Source organism: Leptonychotes weddellii, chromosome 6 (assembly GCF_054177405.1).
Source record: "Leptonychotes weddellii isolate Sample4059 chromosome 6, ASM5417740v2, whole genome shotgun sequence".
In the NCBI taxonomy this organism is placed as follows: Eukaryota; Metazoa; Chordata; class Mammalia; order Carnivora; family Phocidae; genus Leptonychotes; species Leptonychotes weddellii.
Window position 1 is genome coordinate 91,081,547 of NC_138374.1, and position 17,953 is coordinate 91,099,499.

At 40.3% G+C, this 17,953-nt stretch overlaps 1 protein-coding gene across 4 annotated transcripts in view; it reads left to right on the top strand.

Moving 5' to 3' along the window:
* ZBTB37 (zinc finger and BTB domain containing 37) overlaps window positions 1-17,953 on the top strand; it is a 48,234-nt gene that overhangs the window by 9,553 nt on the left and 20,728 nt on the right. For 3 of the 4 annotated variants that reach the window (XM_006734889.3, XM_081824627.1, XM_031029824.2), the window contains one exon: window positions 1,488-17,883. The exons of the other annotated variant lie outside the window; for it this stretch is intronic. In XM_006734889.3, the coding sequence (XP_006734952.1) occupies window positions 1,488-1,976 (489 nt within the window). In that variant the 3' untranslated portion in view covers window positions 1,977-17,883. Of the gene's footprint in view, window positions 1-1,487; window positions 17,884-17,953 lie in introns of those variants that run through there. 4 annotated transcript variants of the gene reach the window in all.

Sequence of the window (17,953 nt, forward strand, 5' to 3'; positions counted from 1 at the left end):
TGTTAATGTTCATATTAGGTAAAACAAAATTAAGGTCTTTAACTGATATTGATGAATTACTGGGTTTTTTAGGTGTGGTAGTGGTAGTTTGATTGTATTAAGAAAAATAATCTTTGTCTTTTTTTTTTTTAAGATTTTATTTATTTATTTGACAGAGAGACAGCGAGAGAGGGGACACAAGCAGGGGGAGTGGGAGAGGGAGAAGCAGGCTTCCCGCCGAGCAGGGAACCTGATGCGGGGCTCGATCCCAGGACCCCGGGACCATGACCTGAGCCGAAGGCAGACACTTAACCGACTGAGCCGTCCAGGCATCCCAGATTATTCTATTTTAATAATCTGTTTAAATCAATTCAAAACCACTACAAATAGGTGTATAAAGCCAGATGATAATATGTCTGTGCACTGTATTTCAAGGGTAACCTTTAGTATAAGCAGTTTGAAAAGTGAATGAGCAATATCATTAGGAATGTGTATTGATCCTGTTTCTCTTTGTCTGGTTTTTGTTCAGAAATTTTATCTTTTGTTCGGAGGGCAAAATCAGAAACCAAGTCTCACGCTTCTTTCTCTGTGGTTATCTGTTATTGTATTTGGTGGACAATAGTCAGTAAATATTTATTGAGTATCAATTTGTGAAAAGGGTACAGGAAGGAATAACCAAGTTAGTAAATCCATATCTCAGTCTGGTTTCCTTTCCCACCTCTTCTGCCAGTTTGCTCTGAGGTCAGTTACAATTTGAGTAGTCTTTAGAATGAAGATCATATATATTGATATGGCACCAAAATATTTTTGAGTAAATGAATACTGTTACTAACAAATTGTATTATCTATTATAAAGGTAGTAACTGCAGGATTACATTTTGGTATTAATGATAATGCCATAAATAGAATTTATGACGTGTTTGCCATACATAATGTATTCTATACCATCAGGTATTGTTATCGTTGGCCATGTCACATGTGGCTATTTAAGTTTAAATTTTAATTAATTGAAAGCAATTAAAATTAAAAATTCAGTTCCTCAGTTGCACTAGCCATATTACAAATGCTGAAGAGCCACATATGGGTAGGAGCTACTATATGAGATGAAACAGGTTACAGAACATTCCCATCATCACAGAAGGTTCTATTGGCCCAGCACTGCCTAAGTACCTACGTGATTGTTTAGAGTTCAAGAGGATGGTATGAATGGCCTCAGGTTCTCCTATCATGTAAAATAGAACATTCAGTGGGGGCTTTATGAGCATGCTGTTTGTCAGCCCAAGTAACTCTACTGTCTTGCTCTTCTAAAGAAATGGAATAGAGTGTCCTCAGATTGTTCTTTTAATTCCTATGTTAACATCTTTACTTTTTTGTAGTAATTAATTTCCTGTTCGGATCTTTCCTAAAAATAAGCATATGGCTAGTATGAGAGGTAAAAGAGATTTGATCTCTTTTAATATGTATACTTAAGCGTAGGTGTTCTTTCCTGCTTTCCTCACCTGGCACAGGTCGAAGAGTCTGCAGTGATGGGAGTAAGTGGCTATGTGGAGTATCTCCGAGAGCAAGAAGTATCTGAGCGGTGGTTCCGGTACAACCCCCGTCTCACCTGCATCTACTGCGCCAAATCTTTCAACCAGAAGGGGAGCCTGGACCGCCACATGCGCCTGCACATGGGGATCACGCCGTTCGTCTGCCGCATGTGTGGCAAGAAGTACACCCGGAAAGATCAGCTGGAGTATCACATCCGCAAGCACACAGGCAACAAACCCTTCCACTGTCATGTTTGTGGCAAAAGTTTCCCCTTCCAGGCCATCTTGAATCAGCACTTTCGCAAAAATCACCCTGGCTGCATACCCCTGGAGGGGCCTCACAGCATCTCCCCGGAAACAACTGTCACATCTCGAGGACAAGCTGAGGAAGAGTCACCTTCCCAAGAAGAGACAGTTGCTCCTGGGGAAACTGCCCAGGGCTCTGTGTCCACCACTGGGCCAGATTGAAACATCGAGGGGGAGGGGGCAGACCCTCTTCCCCTTTGGGCCGTCAGCAGCCAGCATCAGGGCCATGGGCTGGTACTTAGATTTACAAAATGCCACATCACTAGATCGGAAGATGCTCCCAAGATGTTGCCAAACTAGAGGATCAGCAACATACACAGAAGCACTAGAGGCTCTTCCCCTCCTCCTTCCCACCTCATACTTTGGAAAATAATCAAGCAAATCAACTTTCTAATTCAGGGATCAACAGCCTTGGTTTGTTAACTTTATAAGAAAAAAATTTTTTAACAAAACAATGATAAATAGTCATTTATCTACCAGTCATGTTTGAACACTGTACTTTGGTCCATATCATCCTGGTGGCTGTAATTGCCCGGATCTAAAAAAACAGCAGGAGCCTTGGTCATCTGAACCAGCCAGCCACCAGAGAGAAGGAAGTAGTTGTGATGGTGACAGGGAGGAGGTATTTCTCCTCTTCCTTCCCTGCCAGAACATGCAGTTTCACATTTGAGGAAAAAAAAAAGTATCCTGGTGGTTCTTACTGTTTTGAAAGGTCAGACCTTATCTTTCTCTGATTAGGCATCTGATGATACTTTGCCTGATTGTTTCATGTAAGCCGCTGTCTTGGAGCGGTGTTCTCGTGGGCAGCATCACCTGAAGCACTTTAGGCAACTGGAAGTGAAATGAGCAGCAGAGTGTTTGCAGTAGGTTCTGCTACATTTGGGGGCTTGAGTGTCCTATTGAGGAAGAGGGGAGCAGGGAAGGAAGTGGGATTTTTGTGCAAATTTCAAATGGCGCAGAGTACTGCAACTTCCTGGTTGGTGTTTTTACACCACAGTGCTTAATTATCTTTGGGTGTTAGGAAATGGCTCTAGTCCAGATGAATTAATGTGTTAGGCTGAGTACCAAAGTTTCATCCAGTCTCTCTGGCTCCTCCTTTCACGTAACAGCAATATTATACATCAAAAATGTCACTTTCCAGTGAAAAGAGCCTGGACTGTATTTTTAAATCTACAGGTCTCCATATTTGATAACTTTTATATGAAGTTTTAAACACATTTTTTCTGCAATATTGTGGTTGAAGAAATTCAACACTACGGTTCTTATTGCAACCACAATTCCATTTCCTTCTACATATGTGATAGTTTATATTTTCAAGCCAATAGAAGAACCTCACTAAATCCATGTCTCGCGTCTGCAAACCTAGTAATTCATAAACCCACCATCAGCAAATTGCTGGTGACTCCAAAAGCTTTGCTTTTTAATAATACACTACAGGGCATTCACCAGAAAACATCATGCACAATCATGTTGCAATAAATTGATCAAGGGATCAGTTTTGATCAGGTTTGGTTACTTAATCATTCCTAAGATTTTTAAAACTTCAAGGGACCTTTTTGGTAATTCTGGGAATTTCTGAGATTCTTAATCCAGCACTGAGAGTCAGAAAAAATTTACCAAACATGTAGAGTTTTAGATGCCCTGTCTCGAATTCAGAGAATGAAGGAGGATTAGTAAGGGGTGCGGGCAAGGAGATGCTTACAGTACAAATAGAAAAGAGAAAAATCCATAGCTTCTCCTAATTGATCATTAATGTTTTAAGAGTTTTTAAATATGCAGTGGTTTAAGCAGTTATTTTGGTGCAGAGGCATAGATGATTGTAAAAGAGATGTGGGGCGGGGGCGGGGCTGGTCGTGCCTGCATGGGTGAGCCATTTGTGAGAATGTTAGTGGGTAGGAAAGAATGGCATTTCTTTGATGATAGGAAGTTAGAGTGCAAAGAGTAACTCGTAAGCAATCTGCAAATTGTACCTACACATAAAGCTGCACCGTGTCACTGGAGAGTGGTTATTTTCTCTTCTGGAAAAATGTAGAAATGCGTCTTTCAATAGGAATGTAATGATGCTACCATTTGATAAGAGCCTACCCTTACACGATCTGCCAAAGCAGTCTTGTCTTTCAGAGACATAGACTGGGGCACTCTCCTCTTTAGTTGGGCAACAGCACGATAGGGCCATCTTAGGGACCAGCTATGCTCTGTGGCCTAGAAGTGGATTTGAAATTAGACTCAAATCTTTAGGGAAACCTTTTTGCAGGTCATCCAGGCTGTCTGTGGACAGATTCATTACTGAATAGGCAGGAAGGTGAGAAGTACAGAATATGCTGCTGTCGATGGAGCTTTTAAGCCTACCAAAAAAATGTTAAGTCCACCCTACTTGTGAGAAGTAGTATGCTGGAAAGTTCTTTATGCTTTGTTAGTTTCTTAGATTTTCTGTGAGGAAATAGAGCTTTTTTAAACTATTACCAAATTGTAAAGGTGAAGTGCAGTAATCTTTGTCAAGAGAAACTCTGCAGCATTTGTCAGTCCTCTGGCCAGGATTAGCAACAAACCTCTTAAACAAGTAGGGACTGTTGAGCAGATGTGGAAATGCTGTGAGTGTTTGGTGGGTCCCTCTCCCTTGTCATTCACTTGTCCTAGGTTTTCGCTGTATTGATACTGTGAATAGAGTGCTACCCGGTCTCCTGGGACCACAGCAGCACGTTTGCTGGTTCTCGCCTCTTAATTGGCCTAGCCCAGAGCCATGAAATCCATGAACATACAAGCCAGGCTAGCTTTTAAACAAATTCAAGTTTCTGAAAGCAATTTCCATTTTAGCCACAAAGGCTTTTATTATTCTAAATAACTATCCAAGATTCTTATCCAGGTTCACTGTGACATTGTCCTAGTTCTTAGCTAACATCACTGTAGGGTCATAGGAGTTCGTAGTGTTCTGTCTACATTAATGAATAGCTGTATTGGTGTATGCACAGAGGATACCTCTCTTAAGGATGTACTAAATGGACTTTAGCTAATGCTGAAAACTCATTACCAAATCTTAACTTGCACATGTCACCTTGTGAAGGGAACTGCATTAGCAATGAGAGCTAAATCATCATTAAGTACTTTAATGCCATGAAATAGCAAACACTGGGACCGTTTTCATTCATTGAGTGGCACTTAATAGCAAAGGAGCTACCCAATATTCTCAGCAAAAGAAGAGAGACGGCAGTATATTAATCTGTTTTCATTCTAAGAGGTACCTTTTATTCTCTCTGAACTCCAATACCAGTATATAAATATAGCATTGGCATGAATAGGAACACTGTACTTAGGCAGAAGGGCTCTTTCTAATGACTTGTTCTCTCTTTACTCAGAACCATATTTACCTCTGAACCGAGTTGAGTTTTATTTTATGTAATTTGCCAACTACCCCCAAGCCATCATTATGCCAGACAGTTAAATCTAATCTTGAATAAGTAAAAATAAGTTTGTTCCTAAAGGATAAGGATTGGAAAAGAAGGGAGGCAGCAGTTGAGGAAAGTTTTCTTGTTATTTTGTTTTTGGTATTTTTAAATGTTTCCAGTTCCCTCTATATCAGTGAAACAGAGTTTCCAAAGATGTTGTGACAATAGAAATAAACCATTCTCCTCCCACCTTCATAGTTGAAATCTGGCCTTGGTTGGAAGTGGTCTGAAGGAAGAGTATTGAAATAGTGAACTTCATCCTTAGCTGAGTAGTCTCTGGTCAAGAAATAACTTTAAAAAATTTTAGCTGTTACTTGACACAAATTTCGTTTCTTTTAACTAGTAAAAATTATATTTTGTTTGACTAGAAGATCTAATTTAAAGAAATAAAAACAACAGGTAATGGAAAGGAAATTCAGCTGAACAAAGACTGCAGTCTTCTTAATCCTAGTGGAAGGCATTTAATCAGGAAGGGGTTGGAATCCTGGAAGTTTTTCTCTCTTCAGATCCAACAGACAGGTGTTTGTTTGTTTTCTCTTCCTCAGATGCTCTCCTCTTACTGGTTTAAGGCATAAGAGAGAGGCCTTTATTGAACTTGTCTTTGAAAACGGGGGCTCTTTACCTTTGCCATTGGGAAGGGTGCACAATATTGAAGTATTTTAGTTGCTGAGATTTAGAAAAGGGACGCCAACCTATTAAGTCAGGTAAACTCCTGGGTTTGAGAGGATGCCCCTTAGCAAAGTGTATCCCTAGAATTTATGAATTAGATAAGGGTTCAGCAGACTGCGGCCCCCAGGGCCCAATTCTGAGGCCATCTGTTTGTCTAAAGAAAGTGATGGTGGAATGGGGCCACACCTGTTCTTCAGGTGTTATTTCTACTGTGATGGCAAGGTGGAGTGCTTGTGACTCAGACCATATGGCCAGCAAAGCCTGAAAATGTACTGTTTGTCACCTGACAGGAAAGTTTGCTAACTCCAGAATTAGATTTGAAAGAATGACCTCCAAATTTGTCACTCCGGCCATTTTGTCTTTATAATAGTTTGGTTGAGGTTTTAGATTCATGTTGCCATGTATGCATCAGTTTCTTGAAAGAGCTTGCCATCTTTTTCTAGATCTTTGTCTCATAACCCTCTTTGTGTTCCTTCTTAATGATTCCCATTGCTTTAAAAGCATTTAGAATAGCCTTACCATCTGTCCTTGCCTTAAAGGTGCAGGTAGATTAAAGTTTAGGATAGTAGTTACGGATGTAAGAAAATAATTTAAAAAATAATTCCCGTGATAATAATGTAGGATTAAATGAGTACCATGTTTACATAAACTACTGTAAAAAATTAATGTTTTTGTAAGTAAGTTTTGCCATTCCTCTGAGAACACTTGAACTGATTTGCATAATGATGGCAAGAATGAATTTTTTCCCATTAGTATAAAAATTAACTTCTGTTATGAATAAGTGGTTTGATTCTTACCCAAAATACTGCTTTCTAGATTAGAAATCTCTACCCTTTCCCTGTACTACAAATCTTCATTTTCATTTCCTCAAACTCACTCTGTTCCATGTGGAGTAGTGAAAAGCCAAATCTTCTTTCCTTCCTTTATCTTTTTTTTTCCAATGAATGTTTTAAAATATAATGAAATCTCTGAGGACTTCAAATTCCTCTTAGACCCATCTTACAAATTCTGTTACTATCATTTTTCTAAATATATACTGGGCCATTATTTATTTGCTCTCTGAATGTTCATTCTTACTGTTCAAATAGCTTATTTATGCCAGATGTGCAAAAAATGGAAAATGTTAGGATGATTATTAACAGAATTCCTTGCAAGAGGAGAATATAATTGTTCCGCATCTGGAAACCATGCATAGACTTCTGAGTTAAATTTATCAGGACAAAATGTTCTAGGCCATGCTGACACAATGCAATGAATTTGATTCATACTTTGTTGTCAGCTCAACCAACACAAACCAAGTTCGGATGAGTGACCTAACCTCCAGTAACGCACCTCTCTACTAGGCATTTTATTCTTAAAGTTCCTTTTTTCTAAGTTGGATATTAGTAAGTTTTATATGATATGCCCTATGAGTAATAGATGACCCTTACCTGTAAAGTTCCAGAATATTTGCCTAGGTTAGAACTGCCTTGTCATAGCACACTTAGAGTAATACAGGGTTCTTGAGATTTTGGAGTGTTGCTTTTCTGAAAAATTTGGGATTCTGATTAATCTGAGATATAGAACTTGTGAAAGCGATTGAATTTAGAGAGCCAGATGAACCGTCTGCCATTTCTATGCGAATGCGTTGAAAACAATGTTGTTTGCCCAGCATTATAATTTCTTTGATAATTACCAGTCTTATGTTGTGCTGCCTTTGCTTTCTAGAGTCTGTTTCTCTGTTTTCAGTCTTCTCATTTTTAGGTAGGCTTTTCCCAAGACCAGTCTTTTTACTTTGCAGTAAGTAGGTGTTTCTTGCTCAGGACAAGCCAAAGTTGGATATTATGAGTCCCTTCAAACACCTGACTTAGTTACATTCCAAAGGATGTAATTACTGACAGCAACAGTGGTATTAAAACCCGGAGGATATCAGCACAGACTCTCCAGTTTTCTCGTATAGGCAGACTACCTTTTCCCTCAACTGTGAGGAACAGCAATGACTTAAAAGGCAGTTATTACTTGAAATGTATAGTGTCTTCACAGAGTACGTACGTGAATAAATTTCTTCTCTCACATCTTCCCCATTATCTATATAATAAATACTTCCCATCTTTTTTTTTTTCTAGATTTTATTTATTTATTTGAGAGAGAGAATGAGAGAGAGAGATTTCCCATCTTAACATAGTTAAGAGGGGCTGGCTCACTCAGATAGTGGAAACTTTAAGCAACAGAGCTAGGTTATAAAGGCAGAGCAGTTCATGACAAATAAAACTCTTCTAATGCTTGCTTCTTTCTTGTCCACTCAGTAAGTCCTGTTGAGGAGGCTAGAATTCACCATCCAGTTAAGGGAGATATATGTGCAGCATCTTATATGGACAACAGCACAATTTAATATACTGTGAATCTTAGAATTTGCATTAATGCATGATGCCAAAAGTCAGAGTTTCTCGTGGGAAAATGTTTCCTATTCTGTGAAATCACTTATCTTAAGTGATAAGTAGCATACAGTAGAATCTGTCCCATAAAGTAAATATTAAGTACTTTTTGGTACCTGACCGTATGCTTGGAATTTATACAACAAAATTGATTTTAGACATAGTTTAGATGTGGCTTCCTATACTTGAGAGTCCTGAATCCACTTGGTTGGAGTCTGGATGTACGCTTTTTAAAAGCCTGCACTTTTCACCACAGAGATCAAAGAGAAGGGAACAGAATTAACTGTCCTAAATGCTTTAGTGGCATAATTGCAGTTAATCCTCAGAATAATCCTGTGAGTTAATAACAGTAGAACTAAAAATGGTTGAGAGTTTTTTTGAATGCTTACTATGTGCCAGGCACGGATCCATGTGTTTCACATTGGTTAACTCACCTAATCCTTACAGCAGTCCCATGTGGGTAGACACTGTTACTCTCCTCACTTTAGAGAGGGAGAAATAGAAATTGAGGCACAGAGAGGTTGACCCAGGCAGTCTGACACTAGAGTTGACACTGTACTAGACTATGTTGCCTTTAAGAAGTGTAATTATACCACATTTTATAGATGAAGAGAGCCCAGGGTTACACAGTGAATAAATTGCAGACCCAATATTTTCCAGTCTGATTCCAAAGCCCAGACTCTCTCCACTACATCATATTGACTCTGTTTACTTATAAAGAGTTGGGGTGACTTGGAATAAAGAATAGTCAGTAACAGTACTGCTTTCAGTGAATTTTTAACTCAAGAAAGCATGATTGGAAGATTTCTTCAAAAGATAGTGTCTCTGAGCAGATGTTGAATGGTGAATATTTTCTGGAGGTATTGCCCATTGATTCAGGAGTCGCCCATTTGATAGATCTAATTGTGACTCAGTTCAGGTTACCACCAAGGCAAAAATTGAAAGATAGCATTCTTGTATATCTAGCTTTGTAACAAACTGCCCTAAACTATAGTGACCTAAAACAACAATTTTATATATCTTGTGATGTTGTGAATCAGAAATAAAGGCTCCTCTAGGCAATTCTCTTGTTCCCTGTGGTGATGACTGAGGTCACCTGGTCGTATTCAGCAGGTGGTTGGACTGGTCTGGAGTGTCCGTGCTGATCTCACTCACATGCCTGACACCTTGCGGGAGGGCTAGAAGACTTGGGGCTCAGCAGGCCTCCTCTCCCCCTCTGGAGTCTCAGGGACTTTCCATGTGGTCTCTGCGTCGGGGCAGTCAGACTTATTAAATGGCAGCTCAGGCCTCTAAGAAGCTGGGCAGATGGTGCCAGGCCTCCAAGGCCAGGCTCAGAACTATCATAGAGTCACCCCCATACGCTGTTGGTCAGAGAAGTCACTGGTCAGCCCAGACTCAAGGGGAGAGGAAATACCACTTGATGGCATGTATGTCAAGGATTTGGGACTACTTTAATCTGTCGTAGGTAGCATTAGGTTATTGATTTCTCTGGGCTTTTCTGTGTTCATTCATTTGGGTTAGTTGTTTGTGCCATAGAAACCACTTATGATGTCTACCGTGGGTCAGTCAAGGAGCTAGAAAGAGAATGAGACACATACCCCGTAAAGGTTTCATTAGCTACCCACCCACTGAGTTTCACTTATCTTATAGCAAAATTTCCATTTCATTTTTCTTTTGTTCCAAGTTCCAAGTGGTGAGCATTTGCTGGTTTTGTTTTGTTTTTTTCTGTGAAGCTACAGTAACTGTACATACTGAGCCAGAAATACCCCAGAGGGAGTAAAAAGCTTGCTGTTATAGAAGTTTATCTGTTAGAGATGTCAGCTGTATTTAAGTTTACAAATAGGCAAAAACTCCTGTGGTATGGAAAATTCATATGGCTACGAAATCTCTTTCAACAGGAGTTTCTATTGCGTGACTACATGGATCGTATTCTTTAGATAATTGAAAGCTTCGCCTGCATATCCTAGTCCCACCTTAACTGACACCACACCACCTCAGGCACAGTTCATCCCATTTTTTATCACCTTTCATATGGGAAAATTCATTGCTCAATTTAATATGTTGTTAATCCTTTAAAATCAGCAGTTGAGGGGGCGCCTGGGTGGCTCAGTCGTTAAGTATCTGCCTTCGGCTCAGGTCATGATCCCAGGTCCTGGGATCGAGCCCCTCATTGGGCTCCCTGCTCAGCGGGAAGCCTGCTTCTCCCTCTCCCACTCCCCCTTGTTTGTGTTCTCTCTCTCGCTGTCTCTCTCTCTGTCAAATAAATAAAAATCTTTTTTAAAAAAATAAATTAGCTGTTGCTGTCAACCTGTCATCTAAAGTAACAGATCACTGAACTGTGAGGATTTTTGTCAGATTTAGGGTGCTTTATTTAAACTCCTGGTGGCTGATACTAGTTAGACTATTGCTGTGACAGAAGAATTATGGGCAGAGAATAAATTCTGCTCTAAAAATGATCACCCCCAGACCAATATGCTTTGTAAGAGAAGAAAGATTTGGGATTATCTATTCATGCCGTGGGCAGTGGGTTCCTGGAGAATTAGCTGTGAAGGCTTCTTGCTGGTCATCCCTAGGTATCAGAGAGTGAGGAGGTCTCTGTTCCTTAGGTCAGGCCTCAGGAATTGCAGACACAGGAAAGGGAGGGTACTCAGTGCTGAAGGCTTAATATAGGGCTCTACAAAATGCTGGGAAGGGAAAAGGACTTTGGCATTTGTAGTTGGATAGCCAGGGATGAAATGTTTGAGGCATTTAGGCATCAAGATTAGATTTTATCATGTAAGGATTGGGGCAAATTTCAATGAATAAAAACAAGTGAGCCTTAACATTTTCTTTTTGATCCACATTTCCACTCTGATGTACCTCAAAGTCTGCTTTTTGTGACAGAGAAGCCTTTGAAAATATATTCCCAGGGAATGAAAAATCTTATGGTCATCTATGGAGAAGTCTCATGTTCTGTATGGGATAGCTCTTTGGGCCCTCCTCTAGATTCTCTGTGGCGCTTAAGTTTGAAATCCTCTGCTGGTGGCATGAGAATGAAGTACTGTGGTCTTGATTTGCAGAAGAGAACAGAGTCAGAAGAAAGGGAACCTGTAGATTGAGAACATAGTGAGTCTTTCCAGCATCTCAGGCCGGTCACAGCGCCCTGCGGGAATAGAAATTCTTAGGGTTCAGATTTCTGCTCTTAGCTACGTCTTAAAGCAGATGTTCGTGACATATTTGAAGATGATCTCCTGAGTTTCCTATAAAGTAATAGAGCCCTCACTGTAGTGGTTGTTTAAGAACCACTGCAAAAACAGAATTACAACACAGGGAACAAAGCTTAAAATGTGTTTCCTCTGGAAGCCGAGATGCTCAAGCGGGTGTCACTGAGAGTGTGGCTGAATTCTATGTCTAGAACCGCTATCAGATAGCAGAGATATTTAGGATTTATATGGTATTTCTAATATTTTTACAAAAATGATTTTAAATCATGTAACTTGAAGTTTTAAAAAATTAGCCTGTTTTCTTTTTGGAAAACTGGCCCAATAAAAATAACACTAATATAACTCAATTGTATATGCATGTGCATTGAACACAGAGTGGTATACTAAAGATAGTTCATGCAAATAGCTTTTGTGGGAAGTTTGGCTATTTTCGTAATATCTTTTTTCATAAATGTTTATAAATATATTTACTCATCCACTATGACCTTGGTAGCATTAGAAGCATTTGTTAGCTGTATCATTGATTCTAAAAAATCAAATTCTTGGCATAGTAGGCTATGAGAGCTTTTTGTTGCTTTGTATTTTGGCTAAGAAAATTATTTCTTGCACTTTCTATTTATAAAGATGTTATAACACATTACACCCACTTAGTGTAGCTGTTGTTTAGAGACAAAAAAAAAAAAGTAGGTGTTAAAGTGAAATATATGTTTAAAAAGCCTGGCATAAGGAGGGACCTCAAAATAACAAACTTGGCTTGCATCTACCTGAGAAGGGCTGGGGTTTCATATCAAATTTAGAGTGAAAGGAGCTGTTGGGGTAGGCGTGCTGTTGCTGCAAGTTGCAATTTTATCACGAGTTGCCAGTGATGTGTGTGTGATTTTATGTGTGTGTGTGAGAAAAAGGTGTCTGATGAAGGCAGATAAGTCAATGTAGAATAGTCTACCTCCCATTAAAGACTGAGCATATTCCAAGATTGCCCTGTAGCCCTTTGGGCAGGAAGCTGCGTTCCTCAGCCACTGTCCACCTCGTCCTCTTTTGCACTCGCTTCAGCTCCTCTACCTCTGAGCACTTGGCTGAAGAAAGAGCGTGCTTTTTGTAGCAAGCGAAGGAAAGCCAGACGCACAGTCTAGAGGTCGTGGTATCTCCTGGTCACGTGCAGATGTTGGTCCTTAGCTCTGGTGTCGAAATCCAACAGTGACAGAATGCTTCGGTTTAGTGCTTTTATCTGCTGGCTTCTATTTGGCAAGAGTAGCCAGTGCGTGTGGAATCTTCCTGGTTTTTTTTTAAAAACGCAACAAACTCCTTTTAATGAAATATGAAAATTTTGTTTGAGTTCTGAGCTGTTTTTTTGGTCATTGCCATTTGCAGTCCATTACTGGGGAACCAGATGACTAACCGTATTTGCCCGACGGTGAGCCTTCTGCCAGTATCTTGACACAGAGGAATGCGTGACATGGGTTTTTAGATGACTTGTTTTGCTTTTAGTCACTCCAAAGAGACACTCCTGTTTTAATGCCTCTGCTGTAGTCAGGATGGCCTCACTTGAATGTGCAGGTGTCAGGAATCTGAGTGTCAGTAATAAACTCCCACGAGGCACACCACCTAATCTTTACATTCGGTGTGACGCTCGGCTGACTTACTGTTTGGGGCGCTTGCACACCGAGCCATATCAGGTTACCTACGTTTTGAACACGTGTTCTGGCTTAAGAAGAACTCTCGGCCCTGTCATAGATCTCCTGTGGCGCTTTCCACCTTTTCATTCTAAGGCACTGGCTGCTGGTAACGTCCAAACGGGGATTCTCGGGTTAGGAGTGAGAGTGAAAGAGTGATCTAGTCCCCAATGTTTACAGGTTGGCCTCTGTGTTCAGGTCCTAGCTGATCAGTATTTGCTGTCCTGGGAACTGGGAAGGGCAAGCGACGATACGGTGTGAAATTCCAGTTAATGAGACAGGCATTACTCCTAGGAGGCCACTGATCTAAGTCACCTCTGCCTGAGTACAGCGTGAGTCCTGGAGGGAGCTGAGGCAGGAAATCATGTGAGTCTACTCACCACACTGTTGGTTCTCTTCCTTTCTTTTCTGTGTGTGTGTGTGTGTGTGTGTGTGTTTATTAAAGCACAGGGGAAAGAGCTGCCCAGCTGTTGTTATTCTAACTGTAGAATAATTGTCATTTTATAAGCCATGCTAATATCCTAGACTCAGGAATTAACTCCTGCTTAGGAAACTTCTTCCCTCTGGCTTATCTTTTTGTGCCAAGTCTGTTCTAGGCCTGTCCCCAGGTGTTTTGCTATAACACATATTTAAATGCAGACTTACCTAAATCCGAAATTTACTGTTGGCAGTGTGACCTGTTACAGCCAAAGTGATTTATTTAAAAACAAAACAAAAAAGTGAGAAATGCCTAGCCATGTCTTTGGGGTGCATATTAAATCTGTGAATCTGAGAGGAAGCATGGAGTCTTACCTTTCTTCCCCCTGGCTTGAGTGAACACTGGCCTGAATGCTTTTTATTACAGAGCCAGTTGACCCTAAGCCAGTAGTTTTCCATCTTGGCTGCGCATTAGAATCACGTGGGACATGTAAAAAATGACTGTTGCCTGGGGCCCCTGCCGGACCCTCATGTTGAATTGGTCTGCTGTGCAGCTTGGGCTTTAAAAGCTCCCCAGCTGATCCTAGTGGGCAGCCAAGGTTGAGAATCACTGGCCAGGTATTCTTGAGTGGTCTCCAGCAGGATAACCTCAATCTGGTTCTTTTTGTGTCATAAGATACCTTTATTGCTATCCCAGCATGGCTCTGAGTTTAAAGTGGGCCAAGGCTCAGGTGGTAAAATGGATCATCCATTTGTCCTCAAAGTAATTCTGGAGAGAGATGTTACCATCCATCCAGTTTCGTCTCTATACCAAATACAAGGTGTGCATAAGTAAGCAAAACAGATTTTCAGAGTCTGGTCTCTAGAATCCTCTTTTCTTTGCGTTGTGTGATTTGAGTGGAGATTTCTCAACTCTGCTAGCTAAAATAGAGCACTTGAACTTATTAAAAGGCCAAGCCCAACTCACCTAGGATGATTTCTATTTGTAAAATAAACAAGAAGCATTATTAAAGTTAATGGAAAAAGAGAAAGATCCTTCCTGGGGGTGATGGTGATACATTTGATTATTTGTCTCTTAGCCTATCTTCTAAGTGGGATTTCAATGTAAAGTGACTTTCACTTTTCCTTGGGGTTTTTTTGTTTGTTTTTTGGGGGGTTTTGTGTTTGTATTTTTTGTGAATGAAATGCACTAGCTAAGGCTTAAATATTTCTGAATTTTACATGAAATGTGAAATGAGTCATTTTAGTATCTTTATTCTGGGATGTCAGAGACCTAACCTGGTAATTCCTAAGTGAGGTTCCATATCTTTCTTTCTCCCCACCCCAGGTAGTAAAAATGCCTGCCCTGCCCGTGGCAACTTCGCACGTGGTAATGGGAATGTGGAGAACAGTTTGATTACCTTACAAGTGAGACACCACCCTCCCCCCAGCCCCATTCAAACTGATTAGCTACCAAGTGATTTCTCGTTCATGATAGAAATTTTTGTTTAAGAGCAAGTTCAGTTATAGCAGTCTCTTTTCTGAGAGAATTCTGGGCACCATAGAAATTTTCATTCATATATTGCCTACAGTAATTGATACTTTAAATTTCAAATAGGTCACGGTGTGTTCAAGAAGAAAAATCAGTTAGATGGAAAGATTGGCTAGTGCAGAGGACTGAATTAGCATCAGGCCTTGACATTTCATTAAAATAAATGGAGGCCTGGCTGTTTACATTGCATGTAAATGCTGCAATGTCTTTTAGAGAAAATGCCTCCTATGCCTTAGAAAATTTATGAAGGCTTCTCGATATGGGGTGGAATAGAAAAACAGTAGCCTTTGGGACTTGCATGCATCCAGAGAGTAGTGCGTTAGGGTGTCATACTGAGGAGGATTGTGGAGTACTGTGAACCATTGTTGAACTTTATGCAAATCACACTGCACTGGATTTTATGATTCCTGGGGGGAGAGGGGGAGTAGACGAGGAGGATGGGGCAGTAATGGTATAAAATAAATAAACTTGTTCTATATTTTAAGCAAGGAATGAAACAAATCCCCTACAGGAATTCTCTGTCAGAACTGTGAAGTTCAGTCAAGTTGTCTGCCCTACTGGATTGGCTTGCTGATTCCTCTTCAACTTCTAAGGAGTCCTTTCAGAAACAGCTACGCAAATGCTAGTCTGATTACAGTTTTACCACCCTCCCCCTACTCAACAAAAGAAAAACATTCCCAAACTAGAGAAATGTGTTCTCTCTCAGTCCATTACCTTTTTATCTGCTCTGGTCTGTGTTCATAGTTTTAGCCCGTTGCGTTATTTTGTGATCTAATGGCAGAACTTGAAGAGATCTGCCAATTCAGTAAGGAACCAATGGCCTCTCCTTTAAGGAATCTTAAAACCAGAACTCTCCATCTTTGGCATGTTAGCCTAAGTGAGTAAAGGGAGAAGTACATTTGGAAGAGCACTTAGATTTCCTGGCTCCTCATCATTCAGGGTTGGGACTCACTCACGCTCTGCCCCTGGGAGGAGAAGAGAAGGCTGAGGGTTTAAAGATAGAAAAATCAAGGTAGCTGAAATGTGGTTTCCTTCAGATGGACATGGTCTGAAAGAAATCTGTCCACCTGTTCTCTATGGTGCTTATATGGTGGGTGACAACTGTCCCCCATCTACCTGTCCCTGGCACTGTGCCTTCCCACTGGTCACTGTGAAAAGCAGATCACACTGGACTCAGAGGCCAGAACCCAGGACCATTTCCTCCCTTCTCATCTTGAGCCCATCACTTCTTCATACAGCTAATAATGTAGCATTTACTTCTCTTTGGAAAACTCTTGGGTTTGTCCCCCAAGAAATAGTAAAGCATTTCAAGGAAAATAGTCAGAAAATAAGGTCCTGGTGGTAGCTATCAAATAAAGAGATTATAGGACAATTTCTCTTCCCCTCACCTGATACCGATAGCAAGGATCAACATGCCCCCCTTCCTGTGTTTTTAAAGGCTACCGTAGTATTTGTAAGTGACAAACTTAGGTAACATTTTTTTCACAACTTGCTAATCAAAGATTCATATTAAAACAGACAATCAATTTCTAAAATGTTGTTATCCCTGAAAGGGAATGAGGTAGAGTTTTAAACTATAAGAACCTACCAGTCTGTTTTTTCCCTTTGAAAAAACAAACATTTGAGGTTTGTGTCTTTCATCTGAAGCTATTACACCATTAATAAAGATGCCTCAGAAAAGTCAGTGAGCCAGGCGAGCGCACTTCCACTTCTGAGGGTGCTGGCCTGGGTTCGTGCATCTTATTTCCTTAGAGAATATCTGTTTTTATTATGACCTTAATTATAAATACCTATATATAGGAATAGGATTTTCTCTCACCCCACCCTCTTTTAATCATTATCACTTAAGTGTAAACCGCACCTCCCCTCACCCCCCTTGTACTGAACAAATGCACTTTAATTCCTAAGGAGAGTGGCTGTTCCTGGCCCTGAAGCCAGATTACTTCAGGAGGAGAGTTGAGGAGGGAGAACTCCTGCCAGACCCTGTGAAATTAACCAAATTCCTTAATGTCAACACACAAATCCTACCCATTTTTAAGCTGTCCCCCCCCCGCCCCGCCCACCAAAGGGAAAAAAAGAAACAACCAAAATAAAGTTTAAAATGCCTACCCTGATTGGAGAAGTTTCCCTGGGGACAATACCCAATATTAAGTTATTTGCTCAGCTACCAAATTGTCAGAAACTTCTAGGTTGTTTTGTGGGAGGCTGAGATTTGTTTAAGGAAAAAGGTGAAAACATAAAGGCTATAAGATATGATTCTGATTTGTGTCATTTCTAAATATTAGATTTGTTCTCTCCCTTAATTTGACAGGTGTTCTCAGTCTCTCCTCCTGTAGATTCTGTCCTTCCCCTGATGACAAGCCAATAGTCCTTGGTGGGGTTGCATGTCTCCTAGAGCCCCAGAAGCCCTGTCGTGTCGGGGGAGGGGGGAGGGCAGGAGGGGGGGCCAAGACTGGGGTTGGGGGGAGGGAGAGTCAGAAAAAGAGTGAAGATATGGGTTTATATAAACATATTTAAAGCAGTTTAGCAAAAGCTTTCTCGTTGAACAGCTTTAAGAACAATGTGAATGAAATCTTAGCAACTTGGTTAGTAATTTGAAAAGTCTATTAATGTATACTTGAAATTCTGTTTGTATAAAAATACATTTTCCTCTTTATTTTAACACTGTGTAAAAGAACATTATGCATGTGAGTGGTTTGAGAATTAAATGGTATAATACCCAGATTTGACTATCTGGTTTTTCTGTTTATAGAGATTAATTCTTTTACAATTTTTGGATTTTTTTTTTTTTT